This window comes from Heterocephalus glaber, unplaced genomic scaffold (genome assembly GCF_053883595.1).
Source record: "Heterocephalus glaber isolate CG9 unplaced genomic scaffold, H.glaber_assembly_v1.0 deba00000122, whole genome shotgun sequence".
Lineage (NCBI taxonomy): Eukaryota > Metazoa > Chordata > Mammalia > Rodentia > Bathyergidae > Heterocephalus > Heterocephalus glaber.
Window position 1 is genome coordinate 71,097,764 of NW_028258138.1, and position 13,706 is coordinate 71,111,469.

General features: G+C 31.5%; 1 protein-coding gene across 22 annotated transcripts in view; it reads left to right on the plus strand.

Annotated features, from left to right (window-relative positions):
• Stxbp5l (syntaxin binding protein 5L) overlaps window positions 1–13,706 on the plus strand; it is a 588,968-nt gene that overhangs the window by 326,378 nt on the left and 248,884 nt on the right. For all 22 annotated transcript variants that reach the window (XM_087209125.1, XM_087209139.1, XM_087209148.1 and 19 more), the window contains 2 exons: window positions 2,196–2,330; window positions 10,414–10,477. In XM_087209125.1, the coding sequence (XP_087065251.1) occupies window positions 2,196–2,330; window positions 10,414–10,477 (199 nt within the window). The remainder of the gene's footprint in view (window positions 1–2,195; window positions 2,331–10,413; window positions 10,478–13,706) is intronic.

Here is a 13,706-nt window from a genome sequence, read left to right on the forward strand (position 1 = left end):
GCAAGCACTGTGGAAATCAGTATGGAGATACCTCAAACAACTAGGACTAGAGGTCCCATTTGACCCAGCTCTTCTCCTGCTGGGCATCTTCCCAAAATAATTAAAAGAATCATACCACAGCGATGTATGTGTACCCATGTTTGTAGCAGCACAGTACATAATAGCTAAAGCTTGGAAACAGCCCAAGTGCCCATCAACTGGAAACTGGATAAATAAGATGTGCTTTTTTTATAAAATGGAGTACTACTCAGCCGTAAGGAATGAGAAACCATAGACATTTATAGCTAAATGGATGCATATTGAGGCCATACTCATAAGTGAAATAGGACACACATGTTTAAATACCAAATAGTTTCTCTAGTATTGGAAACTGAAAGTGTAAATAAGAATTAAAATGATTAAAATGAATAATTAAAAGTTTTCTCTTTCAACTGAAAATCGAATTGAAAATTAATCTTCCATTGCCTAGAAACATGTGTATTAAGTTATTTCCTGTGTAACATTATTAAATATCCCTTGGAGACAGCAATTCTTGACTTTTAGGTTTTAATCACAGTTGTTCAGCATCATATACATCGCACATTAATTAGACTGTCAATAACTGTAATTGCTTATGTTTTAATTTTTATTTTTTGGATGTGGTATGCAGGGTGCTTTCAGCAGTATACTTTGAGGAGATGAAATTTTGTTTCGAGAGGTGGGCTATTAAAAATCTCAATAAACTAGACTGAGAAAATACATTAGAATTGCTGGATATTCACTTTTTAAATAGTTACAAGTTGGAATCTTGTTGAAAATTTATGATTCATGGTTTCTTTTTCTTGTTCTTGTTGGTCTGTCTGCCTACAACATTATTATTTTTTTTTTTTGGCTCTTTAAGAAATTTAATAGCTCCTCTTCTAGGTAAAGTTGAAAAACTTTCATAACTAGTAAAGTTCTAGTAAATCTGTGAATTTATCCTCATTCTCTTTTGGTTAAAGAGAATTGGCTCATGGCTAAAAAGCATGAGGCCAATCTAGAGAGGCTGATGTAAATAGAAGACTTTGGTAAATTCCCTTATGTCATATGAGAGTGTAAGTCACTTCTCACTAACAAGGCCCAGAGCTGGTTAGAAAGCCCATTTTGAAGATTCAAGCAGAACAATAAAACTAAAGGAAGAAAAATAAGTATCTCTGACTTTAAGTTTTCTTTCTTATTACCACATTTATTCTAAGCATCTGAAGAAATAATCTGTCATCTCATATAGATAATGAACTACCACTTCTCTGTTAACTCTGAAATGTATGTTGTATCTAACAACATAAGTTATCATCCACTTGTGTATCATACACTTGTATCTAACTTATACTTAAGTGAATTATATATGAACAAAGAACAAACCTTAATGGAAAGGTGCAACCAAACAAAAAGATTTTAATCCTAGTTTTTAGTTGTTGGTCTTAGGCAAGTAAAAAATAAACAGAAATATAGCCTCAATTTCCTGTTTGTAAATATACATACATGAGCATGCTGTTTTGAGAATTTGAAACGATAATTGCTGGTCTTATACAGCTGAGTAGATTGTTGGTTACTAGAGGCCAGGGACAGAACGAGTGAACTTGTAGGGATGGAGAAAGGTTGATTAATGGGTATTAAGTTACAGTTACATAGGAGCAAGAAGCTCTGGGGCACTGTTACACAGAATAGTAACTATAGATAACAATAATGTATTGTACATTTTAAGAAACTAAAAGAAAGAATTTTGAAATGAAATAAGTGTTTGAGAAAAATATTTTAACCTGATTTAAACATTATGCAGTGTATACATGTATTGAGCATTACATGGTACTTCATTAATATGTACAACTTTCATTTATTTATTTTGTGTTGTGCACATTCCTGGGATTGAATCTAGACACTGGCATATACTAGGCAAGTGCTCTACCCCTGAGCTTTATTCTCATTTCAACATTTATGCTTTTATCTATTAGTTAAAAATTTTTTAAAAATCAGAAGTAATGTAAATTGATGCTTACATAGACAACAATAGTGATGTTCATCAGTTTTATTTATCTTATACACTCATTAATATCTAAATGCTATTTAAGCATATAGTAGTTTTATTTGTATATAGCTGTCACTATATGTGTAAAGAAAATATAATTCTGAACAGATATAAAACTTAGATATTTTAATTGTAACTTTCTTTCTTTCAGAATTACTTACTGTCACCTACCTTTCCAGAGTAAATGGCTCTATGTTGGAACAGAAAGAGGAAATACACATATTGTAAATATTGAATCTTTCATTCTTTCCGGATATGTTATCATGTGGAACAAAGCAATTGAACTGTAAGTTTGAACTTGAATATCACTTTATTGGGCTTAAATATTTTGTATAATTATGTAACATATACAGTACATTAAATTATAGTTATAGATGGGACGTCTGTGGTTAGACAGTTGAATGAACATGGAAATCCTCATAGGCTATTGTTTTAGTAATTATCCACATTATTTTTTTGAATAAACATTTATTTATTAACAAAGTATCTGATCTTCGGTATTATTTTGAACAATTTCTTCCCATTTCACAACATTTACTATACATTTTAGTCTTATTTACACTTTCACCAGAGAGATTATGTGATATTTACTTGTGTCTGATTTATTTCACTTAAGAAAATTGTCTCAAGGTGCACCCATTTAGCTATAAAGGTCTCAAGTTTATCCTTCTATATGGCTGAGTAGTACTCTATTATATAAAACCTATTTTTTTATCCATTTTTCGGTTCATGGGAATCTGGGTTGTTTCCAAGATTTAGCTATTACAAACTGTGCCATTATAACTATGGGTGTGGATATATCACTTTTCTTTGATGCTTTTAATTCTTTTGGGAAGATACTCATCAGGGTAGCTGGGTTAAATGGGACCTCTAATCCTAGTTTTTAAGGAATCTCTACACTGATTTCCACAGTGGCTGCACCAGTCTGCACTTCTACCAACAGTGGAGAAGGGTTCCTTTTTCCCCACAGCCTCCCCTGCATTTGTTATTGATTTTTTGATAATAGCCATTGCATCGCTCAGATGACCAGTGATGTTGGACAGTTTTTCACATATTTATTTGTTGTTTCTACTTCTTCATCTGAGATGAGTATTAATCTCAGATACCTATTTTTGGATTGGGTCTTCAAATTTAGGGGATCTGATATTTTTCAATTCTTTATATGTTCTAGATATTAGTCCTTTATCTGAGGGACTACTGGCTAAAATTTTTTCCTACTCTGTGGGTTGTCTCTTCAGCATGTTGGTGATTTCTTTAGTGGTGCAAAAACTTTTTAATAGGATGAGACCCTGCTTGTTGATTCTTTGCACTGTTTCCCACACAGTATGGGTTTTGTTCATGAATTTGTTGCCTACCTCTATGTCCTCAAAAGTTGTACCTATTCTCTCTTCCAGCAGATTTAGTGTTTCTGTGTTAATATTTAGATCTTTGATCCATTTTTAGTTTAGTGCATGGTGAGAGACATGGGTCTAGTTTTAGTCTTTGGCATGTAGGAAGCCAGTTTTTCCAGCACCATTTATTAAAGAGTCTATCTTTCTTCCAGTGTATGTGTTTAGACCCTTTGTCAAAGATAAGGTGGCTGAGCATGTTTGGGGTTGTTTTGCCATCTTCTAATCTGTTCCACTGATCCTTAGGTATGGTTTTTCTGGGTTTTGCCAGCACCATACTGTTTTTATCACAATAGCTGGCTCTCTGGTGTAATTTTAAGTCAAGGATTGTGATGCCCCCACCTTTCCTTTGTTGCTCAGAATTTATTTTGCTATTCTAGGTCTTTCTGGTTCCACATGAATTTTAAAATGTTTTTTTCTAGTTCTGTGAGGTATGCTAATGGTATTTTAATTGGGATTGCATTTAATCTGTATAATAATTTTGGGAGTATGGCCATTTTCACTACTTTGGTTCTTCCTTTCCAAGAGCAAGGGATATCTTTCCATTTTCAGATATCCTGTTTGATCTCCTTTTTCGGAGTACTGTAATTTTCAGTGTAAACTTCTTCTACTTCTTTAGACTGATTCCTAAGTATTTCACTTTTTTCCTCATTTTTTTGTTATTATTGTGAAGGGTGTTGTTTCCCTAATTTTTCTCTCAGTGAGTTTGTTACTTGTGTACAGGAATGCTATTAATTTTTGAGTATTCACTTTATGCTACTGTACTTGGATTTTACAAGTAGAAGTATTTTGGTGGAGTTTTGAGGGTCTTCTCTGTAGAGAATCATGTCATCCACAAATAATGATAATTTAACTTCTACCTTTCTTCTCTTTACTTCTTTTATTTCTCTTTTTATCTAATTACTATGGGTAATGTTTCCAGAACTATGTTAAATAAGAGTGGTGATAGTAGATATCCTTGTCTTGTTCCTGATTTTAGAGGGAAAGCTTTCATTTTTTGACCATTTACTAAGATGTTTGCTGTTGGTTTTTCATAGATAGGTTTTATCAGATTGAGGTAAAGACCATCTATTCCAAGTTTCAGTAGGGCTTTTATTATGAATGCGTGTTGGACTTTATCAAATGCTTTTTCTGTCTATTGAGATAATCATGTAATTTGTCTTTGGCTTTGTTGATATGGTGTATTACCTTTATTAATTTGCATATGTTGAACCATCCCTGCATCCCCGAGATGAATCCTATTTGGTCATGGTGTGTAATCTTCTTGATGATTTGTTGCATTCTTTTTGCCAGTAACTTATTGAGGATTTTTGCAACTATCTTTTTTTTATTTGGGAGATTGGCTTTTAATTCTATTTTTTGGTTGGGTCCTTCTCTGGTTTTGCTATCGGGGTAATACTTGCTTCCAGGAATGATTTTGGGAATGTTGTTTTCCTTTGAATTTCTTTAAAGAGTTTCAAAAGTGGTGGCATTTGATCTTTAAATTTCTTATAGAAATTCAGCAGTGAAACCACCAGGGCCTAGGCTTTTCTTTGCTGGTAAGTTTTTAATTACATTTTCAATTCATTAATTGATATCCAGTTATTTAGAATTTTAATATCTTCTTGTTTCAGCTTTGGTAATTCATATGTATATAAGAATCTGTCCATTTCTTTTGTTTTTTCCATCTTATTAGGTACAAGTTCTCAAAGTAGTTATTAATGATCTGGATTTCCACATGATCCATTGCGATTTCACACTTTTCATTCCTAATTGCATGATTTTGCATCTCTTCTTCTTTTGATAAGGTTGGCTAAGGTTTTATCAATTTTATTTAGTCTTTCATAAAACCAACTCTTTGATTCATTGATTCTTTGTATTTGTTTTTAGTCTCAATTACATTAATTTCTCCTTTGATCTTTATAATTTTCACCATCATATGAGCTTTGGGCTTGTCTTGTTTTTCTTTTTCAGGACATCTGAGATTCAACATTAGGTTTTATATTTGAGCTTATTCTCTTTTCCTGATGTGAGAATTCACTGCTATAAATTTCCCTTGTAGGACTGCTTTCTTTGCATTGAATAAGTTCCAGTATGTTGTATAGGCATTCTTTAATTGTAGATACTGTTTAATTTCTTCTTTAATTTCATGTATGACTCATTGGTTACTCAGGAGGGTGTTTTTTAATTTCCATGTGTTTATGGAGGGTTTATGGTTTCTTATGGCATTGATTTCCATTTTTCTTGCACTATGTTTAGGTAATAAGTGTGGGATAATTTCAGTACCTTTGCATTTGCTTAAGTATATTCTATGGGCTTGTATGTGGTCTATTTTGGAGAACATCCCATGTGCAGCTAAGAATGTGTACTCTGATGTTTTGGGATGGAACACTCTGTATGCATCTACTAAGTTCATTCATTTACAAGTTTGGTTCAGTTCTGATATTTCATTGTCGATGCATTATTTATACAATCTATACTTTATGATTTCAGGACTAATGAAAAGCTTAAAATGTGTATGAAGAAGGCTAAAATTAGGAGAAGTTAAACAGATAAAATGAGATTTTTATTTTTGTAGTATGATTTTATACATATGATCCATTGAATGAAGAACATTCATCATTTTGTTTATAGACCCTGTATTTTATAAGAGTTGTTCAAGCCTCTGGAAATGCCTTTGGAATATCTTTAAGAAATTACGGGGCCAGGGATTTAGCTCAGTGGTTCTGTGGCCTGCCTTGCAAGCACAAGGTCCCTAGTTTGATATCTGGTACCAAAAAATTACTAATAGACAATGTGTTGTTACTTCTGAAGGTCTCTTGGTTTATTTTGACCAGATTTCCCAAGTGTGTTCATTGGAATTGTAATTCCCCTGTGATAGATAAAATTGTGAATGTCAACTTTCAGTTTCCAAAAATTGTCTTTTAATTGTTTTCTACTTCTTGAGATACATTAGGAAATGCATTACACTTCCTATTAATATGTATTTAATGTATGGGACAATAATAAAATATGCTTTATTAAGAACCATTTTATAAATATAACTTTAAACAATATATTTTCTGGGTATGAAAAATGCAAGAATTGCCTTTAAAAGATATTTAAGATTATTCCTATTTTATGTCCTTACTTAGATACTTTTCATTCAGTATTTATTTTTCTGTTTATGTTTCTAAAATTATATATTGGTGATTTTGAGTCTGAAATACATTTTGTATTGAAAGAGTGATGGTGTCGCCTCTCAGCCTTTTGACTAAAATCAGGTGCGAAAGAGTGATGACTACAGAATACCACATAAAGTAGCAATACAAACTAAACTGTCATTAAAAATATTTCTGTGGGAAAATGTATTAAAGGATATAGAACAGAAATTGTTATTTCTTATGGAGTACATCTAGTATTTCTAAAAATATAAACTTTTCTACATATGATTAAATTTTGATCATGACAGTTTGGAATTAATTCTTAAGTAGGTTTGCTTTTATTCAAACCAATTTATTATTATTATTTGAAAAAAGAAAATTAAATAAAAATACAATTACATGTGGGAAATATATTTTGGCAATTCTATAAGAAGTTCACATGACATAAACCTCAGAGAAGTACTTGTGAAGGAAATTACATCTATGCTGAGATCTGAAGGATGAGCTTCAGATAAGTGAAGAATCAGGACTAGGATGACAATGTTCCAGGTAGAGAGAACAGAACATACAAAGGATACAGTCTAAGAAAATTTTATGTTCCATGACTAGAAATATGTTTGGGTTTTGATTGGTTTGAATGGCTGAGGAAGAAGATGACAAGAGATAAATCTACTACAGAGCTACTGTGAGAAAAACAATGTGGTGCTGGCAAAAAAACAAACAAACAAAAAAAACAACAGGCTTCAAGATCAGTGGAACAGACAAGAAGAGGCGGAAACAACAAACACATCTTATCTTTGACAAAGGGGCCAAACACCTTCATTGAAGGAAAGATAGCCTCTTTAATAAGTGGTACTGGAAAAACTGGCTTTCTACATGCCAAAGATTAAAACTAGACTCATGTCTCTGACCATGCCCTAAACTAAAGTAAAAATAGATCAAAGATCGAATTTGGGACCTTGCACTTGCAAGGTAGGAGGCAGCACCACTGAGCAAAATACCTGCCCCTCAATAGCTAGAACTCTTGACATAGAGTAGGCAACAAATTCATGAACAAAACTCATACTGTGTGGGAAATAGTTCAAAGAATCGACAAGCGGGATCTCATCCTATTAAAAAGTTTTTGCACCACTAAAGAAATCACCAACATGCTGAAGAGACAACCCACAGAGTAGGAAAAAATTTTAGCCAGTAGTCCCTCAGATAAAGGACTAATATCTAGAACATATAAAGAATTGAAAAATATCAGATCCCCTAAATCTGAAGACCCAATCCAAAAATAGGCATCTGAGATTAATACTCATCTCAGATGAAGAAGTAGAAACAACAAATAAATATGTGAAAAACTGTTCAACATCACTGGTCATCTGAGCGATGCAATGGCTATTATCAAAAAATCAATAACAAATGCAGGGGAGGCTGTGGGGAAAAAGGAACCCTTCTCCACTGTTGGTGGAAGTGCAGACTGGTGCAACCATTGTGGAAATCAGTGTAGAGATTCCTCAAAAAATTAGAATTAGAGCTCCCATTTGACCCAGCTATTCCCCTCCTGGGTATGTTCTCAAAAGAATTAAAAGCATAATTCCACAATGATATATGTGCACTCATGGTTATAGCGATATAGTTTGTAATCTTGGAAAGAACCCAAATGTCAACCAAAAATGGATAAGAAAATAGGTTTTATATAATAGAGTACTACTCAGCCATATAGAAGGATAGACTTGAGACCTTTATAGCTAAATGAGTGCACCTTGAGACTATTTTCTTAAGTGAAATAAATCAGACGTGTAAATATCACATTGTCTCTCTGGTGTGAGAAACTGAAAGTGTAAATAAGGACCAAAATTTATAATAGATAATATGAAAAAGAAAGAAACTGTTCAAAATGAAAGGGAAACTGTGAAGGAGGAGGGAGGGAAATAGGAAGGGAAAAGGAAAAAAACAAGAAAAGAAGCAAAGCAATGGAAACAAAGCTTTTATATACAAGGAAGGAAGGGGGTGTTGAGGGGAGAGTGGGGATTGGGAGAAACAGAGGAATCAAGATGTACCATGTACAGGTACAAATTCCTTTTGATGAATGTGATTGTTATGTATACTTAAATTGTACCAATAAAATTAATTTTTAAAAATCTGGGAAAGTAATCAGGGTGTATAACATATATGGTCTCATAAACCAGATTGAGTAGTTTCAACTTTAAGGCCAATAGCAAGCTAGATTTTAAATGGTTTTAGACAAAGATTTGATTTGATTAAATTTTAATTTTAAAAAGAATATACTGAAGTCAGGAATGGGGAGAGGAAAAAGTGTACTCTTGAAAAAAATTATATTATTTTAGAGTAGAGTTAAGCTGATGTATTAAAAAAAATAGAAGATTAAAGAGGCACAAATAATAGAGAAAAGTCATAGACATCTTGATGAACTGTATTAACAATAGTGCTCTTTAGTGAAAGATAGCCAAAGATTTAATAGGTTTGGAGTAAATCAGTGTTCAATTTTAGGTATGTTGAGTTGTAAATGTTAATTATTTTCAAATGGCAATTAAAACTGGCAATAGTAAAAACAGAAATTTAGATTCTTAGTTTGCAGTGAAAGAATTCATGATGAAATTATCCTACTCTAGCATTCTTGCATGGCAGAAATCAAATGGAGCTGAGTAGTAGTTTTGGTGCTGTAGGTGGGTAATGTGCTATCTAGTATGTCACAGTTCTTATTCAGCCTTTTAAACTCATAGCATACCTGCCTGATTCCTGTGGACTTTTAAATTCATGATATTCATAATAAATTCATAATATTCACATATTACATGGGATTAGATGGTATTCTAGGTCAGAATACAAAGCAGTATCAATATTTAAGATAGGAAAATATTGAAAGATCAACAAACAGACTTCAGATTCAAATATTTTGTATTGTTTTGGGCAGAATATTTCATGGCTTTCAAACCATTATGGTGAATGGGAGGAAGAGAAATGAAGTGGGATAACCAGAAGAAATACTGAGCATTGTGTAGATGCTGTTATATGAATTTAAGTTCACTGATTATTCTAAATTAATTTTTTGAAATTTTTATAATCCAGAGTAATATTTTTCTATATCCTGAAAAATTCATTATACATAACAGAAATTTAATCCTTGTAAACATAATCCTACATTATTTTTCTGAACTAGTGAATTTTATAGTCTAAGGATCTAAGCGGATGAGTCTTGCATATAGTTTCATTTCCTAAACCATATTTCAATGATTCTCTTAATATGATAAATGAAAAAAGATTTCAGTAGACTAACAAGTTCAGAAAATATTGATTTGTGATAACTTTTTGCATAGAATCAATTCTAAGAAGTTTTGTAAGAAAATATATTTAACTTTGTTTAATTCAGTTTCCCAAACTTTAAGAACATGAATCGCCCTTTGTGTGAAATGTCTTATGTCTCCATTAGTTTAAAATGGAGTAAAAGTAGTTCAATCAAACCTGAGAGACAGAGGTTTATTTTTGGCTTATTGACTATTGTTAGTTACTAAAGGGTAACTTAAAGACATCCTTTATTGAAAGTATTTATATCTTTATGAAAGCTCCATTTATGTAGCTGTAGTATATATAAGTCAGTTTCAAATTTTTAGAGGTTCCTATATTTAGCAAGTAATGATAAATCTGATTTTTATGTGGAACTTTGTTCTTAAAACTGATTTTTAAAGATTGCAGTTTCTTTAGTGTCAATAGAGGAAAGGAAAAAAATCATAAAGAAAACCAAAAATTCACATGAATTTGAGCTTAACTCCTTAATTTCTTTACTTCAGTCTCTAACAGGAAGGTAATTTAATGTTTACTTTTCAATTACTGCTTTGAATTGATTTAACAGGTCCACCAAGACTCATCCAGGTCCAGTTGTACATTTAAGTGATAGTCCAAGAGATGAAGGGAAAGTGAGTATCATAATATCATTATACTTGCTTTTATTTTACTCATTCTTGAAAAAAGGTAATTCTCTTCCTCTCCCCTGTGCCCCCTTCTTCCTCTTTCTCTTCTTTTCCTCCTCTTTATTATTATTATTATTATTATTATTATTATTATTATTATATACTAACCAGCTCGCTCTGTTCAAAGCATTCAGTGTCATATGAAAATTAAAATTTGAATATATGAGTGAGAAAATGAGTAAAGGGATGAATTGCTGTTGCTTATAATAGTCCCTAACTAAATATTCAGTATCAACTGAAGCTAAATTTGATATTTAATTTGAATCTAGAGGAAGTTAACATGTAGAACAGTTTTTATTATCTAACATTTTAAGCTTGAATTTCATAATGTGATATCAGTATCATTAATCATTTGTCTTTGTTGTTTGGTTTTCATAGTGATAAATGGTCAATATTAAATAACATAAATTAGCCAATCTTATAAAAATGTACTAATATATAAAATGTTAACAGAGTACAGAAATAATCCTTATTCACTTTAATTATTTCATAATTGGTCTTTGATGGGGAGGAAACAAAAATGATAACATGAAGAGATCTAAAGAATCACTACCATAGGGCCGGGGATTTAGCTCAGTGGTTCCGCCGCTTGCCTCACAAGCTCAAGGATCCAAGTTCTATCCCCAGTACCAAAAAAAAAAAAAGAATCACTACCATAGATGTGTTATGTACATGTACCAACTCTGAATAATGAACGTAATCAATATGTACTGCAAACATGATAGAAATAAAAAATTACTATCGTAAATAATGTCTCTTCAGGTATATAATTTTTGCTAAGCACTGTAGAAAACATTAATAAATTATTTTGGTTCTTTATTATTTCTGTATAGAAACTGAGTTAGTCTAACAAAAATTAAACCTGAAAGGCAAGTCCACATGATGGAACAACATTGGATTCCTTCCCATTGATCCATAAATGGAATGTATTTCCAATAAGGTGCCATCAAAATTTATCTATTATTAAAGAATTCAGAAGCCAATTTTGAAACTGACTAGAGAAAGAAAAAGTTTAAGAATAGCCAAGACATTCTCGAAAAAGAAATGGTGTGGGATATTGTTTCAAAGTTTTCAAGAATACTAAATAAATAAATATTTGGAGAAATTTTGTATATTTTAGAAAAGATATTTTAGCACATGATTAACTTATTGAATAAATGGTAATGAACAATTTGCTACCCATTTTGGAAAAAAATAGCAAGATCTCTACTTTACGCCTTTCCCAAAAATAAATTCCAGAGTAGAAAATACATAAACATTAAAATCACAACTCAGAAAGTATTTGCAAACTTAATTTGTTTTTGTGCAATAGGGGCACAGGGAGAACATAAAACCTAACCTGTAAGAAGTGTAAAACATAGCAAAATGACCATAATATTTGCTACAAATATTATTACAAATATTATTACAATATTTGCTACAGTTAACAGGTAAATAATGAACATTAAGAATACATAAAACAATCTTTTGTAAAAAAAATTTAATAGATGGCATGTAATAAATCAGGAAAAGGCAATATAAATATATTTACAAATGTCAACATTAGTACTAGAGAAAGCAATTTTAAGAGTTGAAGATGTAATTGTCTTTTACCTCTAAAGAGCAGCGTCTGGGAGTGAGGAAGGAATAGCCTCACAGCTAATTACCAATATACCACTATTGGTATATTTCAATATACCTATTTTCCTCATCATACTGGCAAAATAATAAAAATTTTAAAAACTGGCAGTGCCGGATAATGAAAGATTCTGTTACATGGGCATGTAGATATAGGTGTATATGTCAGTATGGGAAATTTAACATTATCTACATTTAAAAAAATTCATTATGACTTAGAAAATCAACTTCAGATATACTATATATCTATATATATACTATTTGTGTGGTAATAGGGCAAGAGTTTTAAGATGGTCTAAATGTCTATTTAATTTTCAATAAAATTGAACAAATGAATGCTAATAACATGTACACTGAAAAGTTCCTTCAGGTGTACAATATTTTTTTAAAGGAAAAGTTGTAAAGCAGTAAGGTATGAAATAACTGGAACAATGTGTTTATATTTGTATGTATACATTCACATCCCCTGTATAAAAGGCCTGAAAGAATATATGCAAATCTGGGAAGGATATTGGAGTTTAGAATTGGGAAAAAAAGTGAAAGTTATTCCTATTTTCCTTGTGCTGTTCAGACTTTTTGCATGAATATAATATGTGGTAATTGTATAATTACAATCAAAGGAATGCAAAATAAATGGATATTGGCATCAGAAAACTAAGTTGTGGCTCTACTACTTAGTAGCATATAACCTTGAACAAATTAATTTTCTTCTTGTAGACCAGTTTTTCCTAGCCTTATATATCTTTTGCTAGCTTATTTCTGTATACTGATTGTCCTTTGACTTAATTTTCTTAAAGCTAGTTTGATAATAGTAGATTACTATTAGTAAGACAATATTGATTTTTTAAATTTACATCATTAAATGTTTTTTTTATAGCTGTCCTTAGATTTTCTGGCATAGTTGTGTATTAAAGCATAATAAATGTAGACAAATTTTATTTCTTCCTTTCTAATATTTATAGATGTATATGTACAGTATATTTTATTGTTTTATTAGCTATGACTCTGTGACATTGAATATAATGGTCTTAATGGATACTTGTTTGTTTTTAGTCACAAGGATATGCTTCCAAGATTTCAGCATTAAGGAAGATATTTGCTGCAGGCCTTTGGGTTATTGATTTTATGAAATTAAAAAGCTTTCACCTATTTACAGAATTGTAAGAGTTTTAAATTGTGAATGGCGTTGAATTTTATTGAATGCTCTTTATGTATACAATCTAAATGATTATTCCTTGATTTGTTCGTTGAAATATGTTAATAGATTTTTCTATTTTTAAACAATTTTATATTTCTGGGATTATTCAGTTTCAAAGGGGAAAGCTTCCCTTGGAGATTTGCTGGTAAAGTAAAAGAAAAATCAAAGTACTGCAGCTAAGATTCTACAGAAGCAGAATAGTATCATAAAATCATAAGATAGGGGGCCGGAGATTTAGCTCAGTGGTTTCGCTGCCTGCTGCTCAAGTTCAAGGACCTGAGTTCGATCCTCAGTACCAAAAAAAACACAAAAACAATCAGAAGATAGGACATCTTTCAAGATTTCATTTACAAAGAAAAT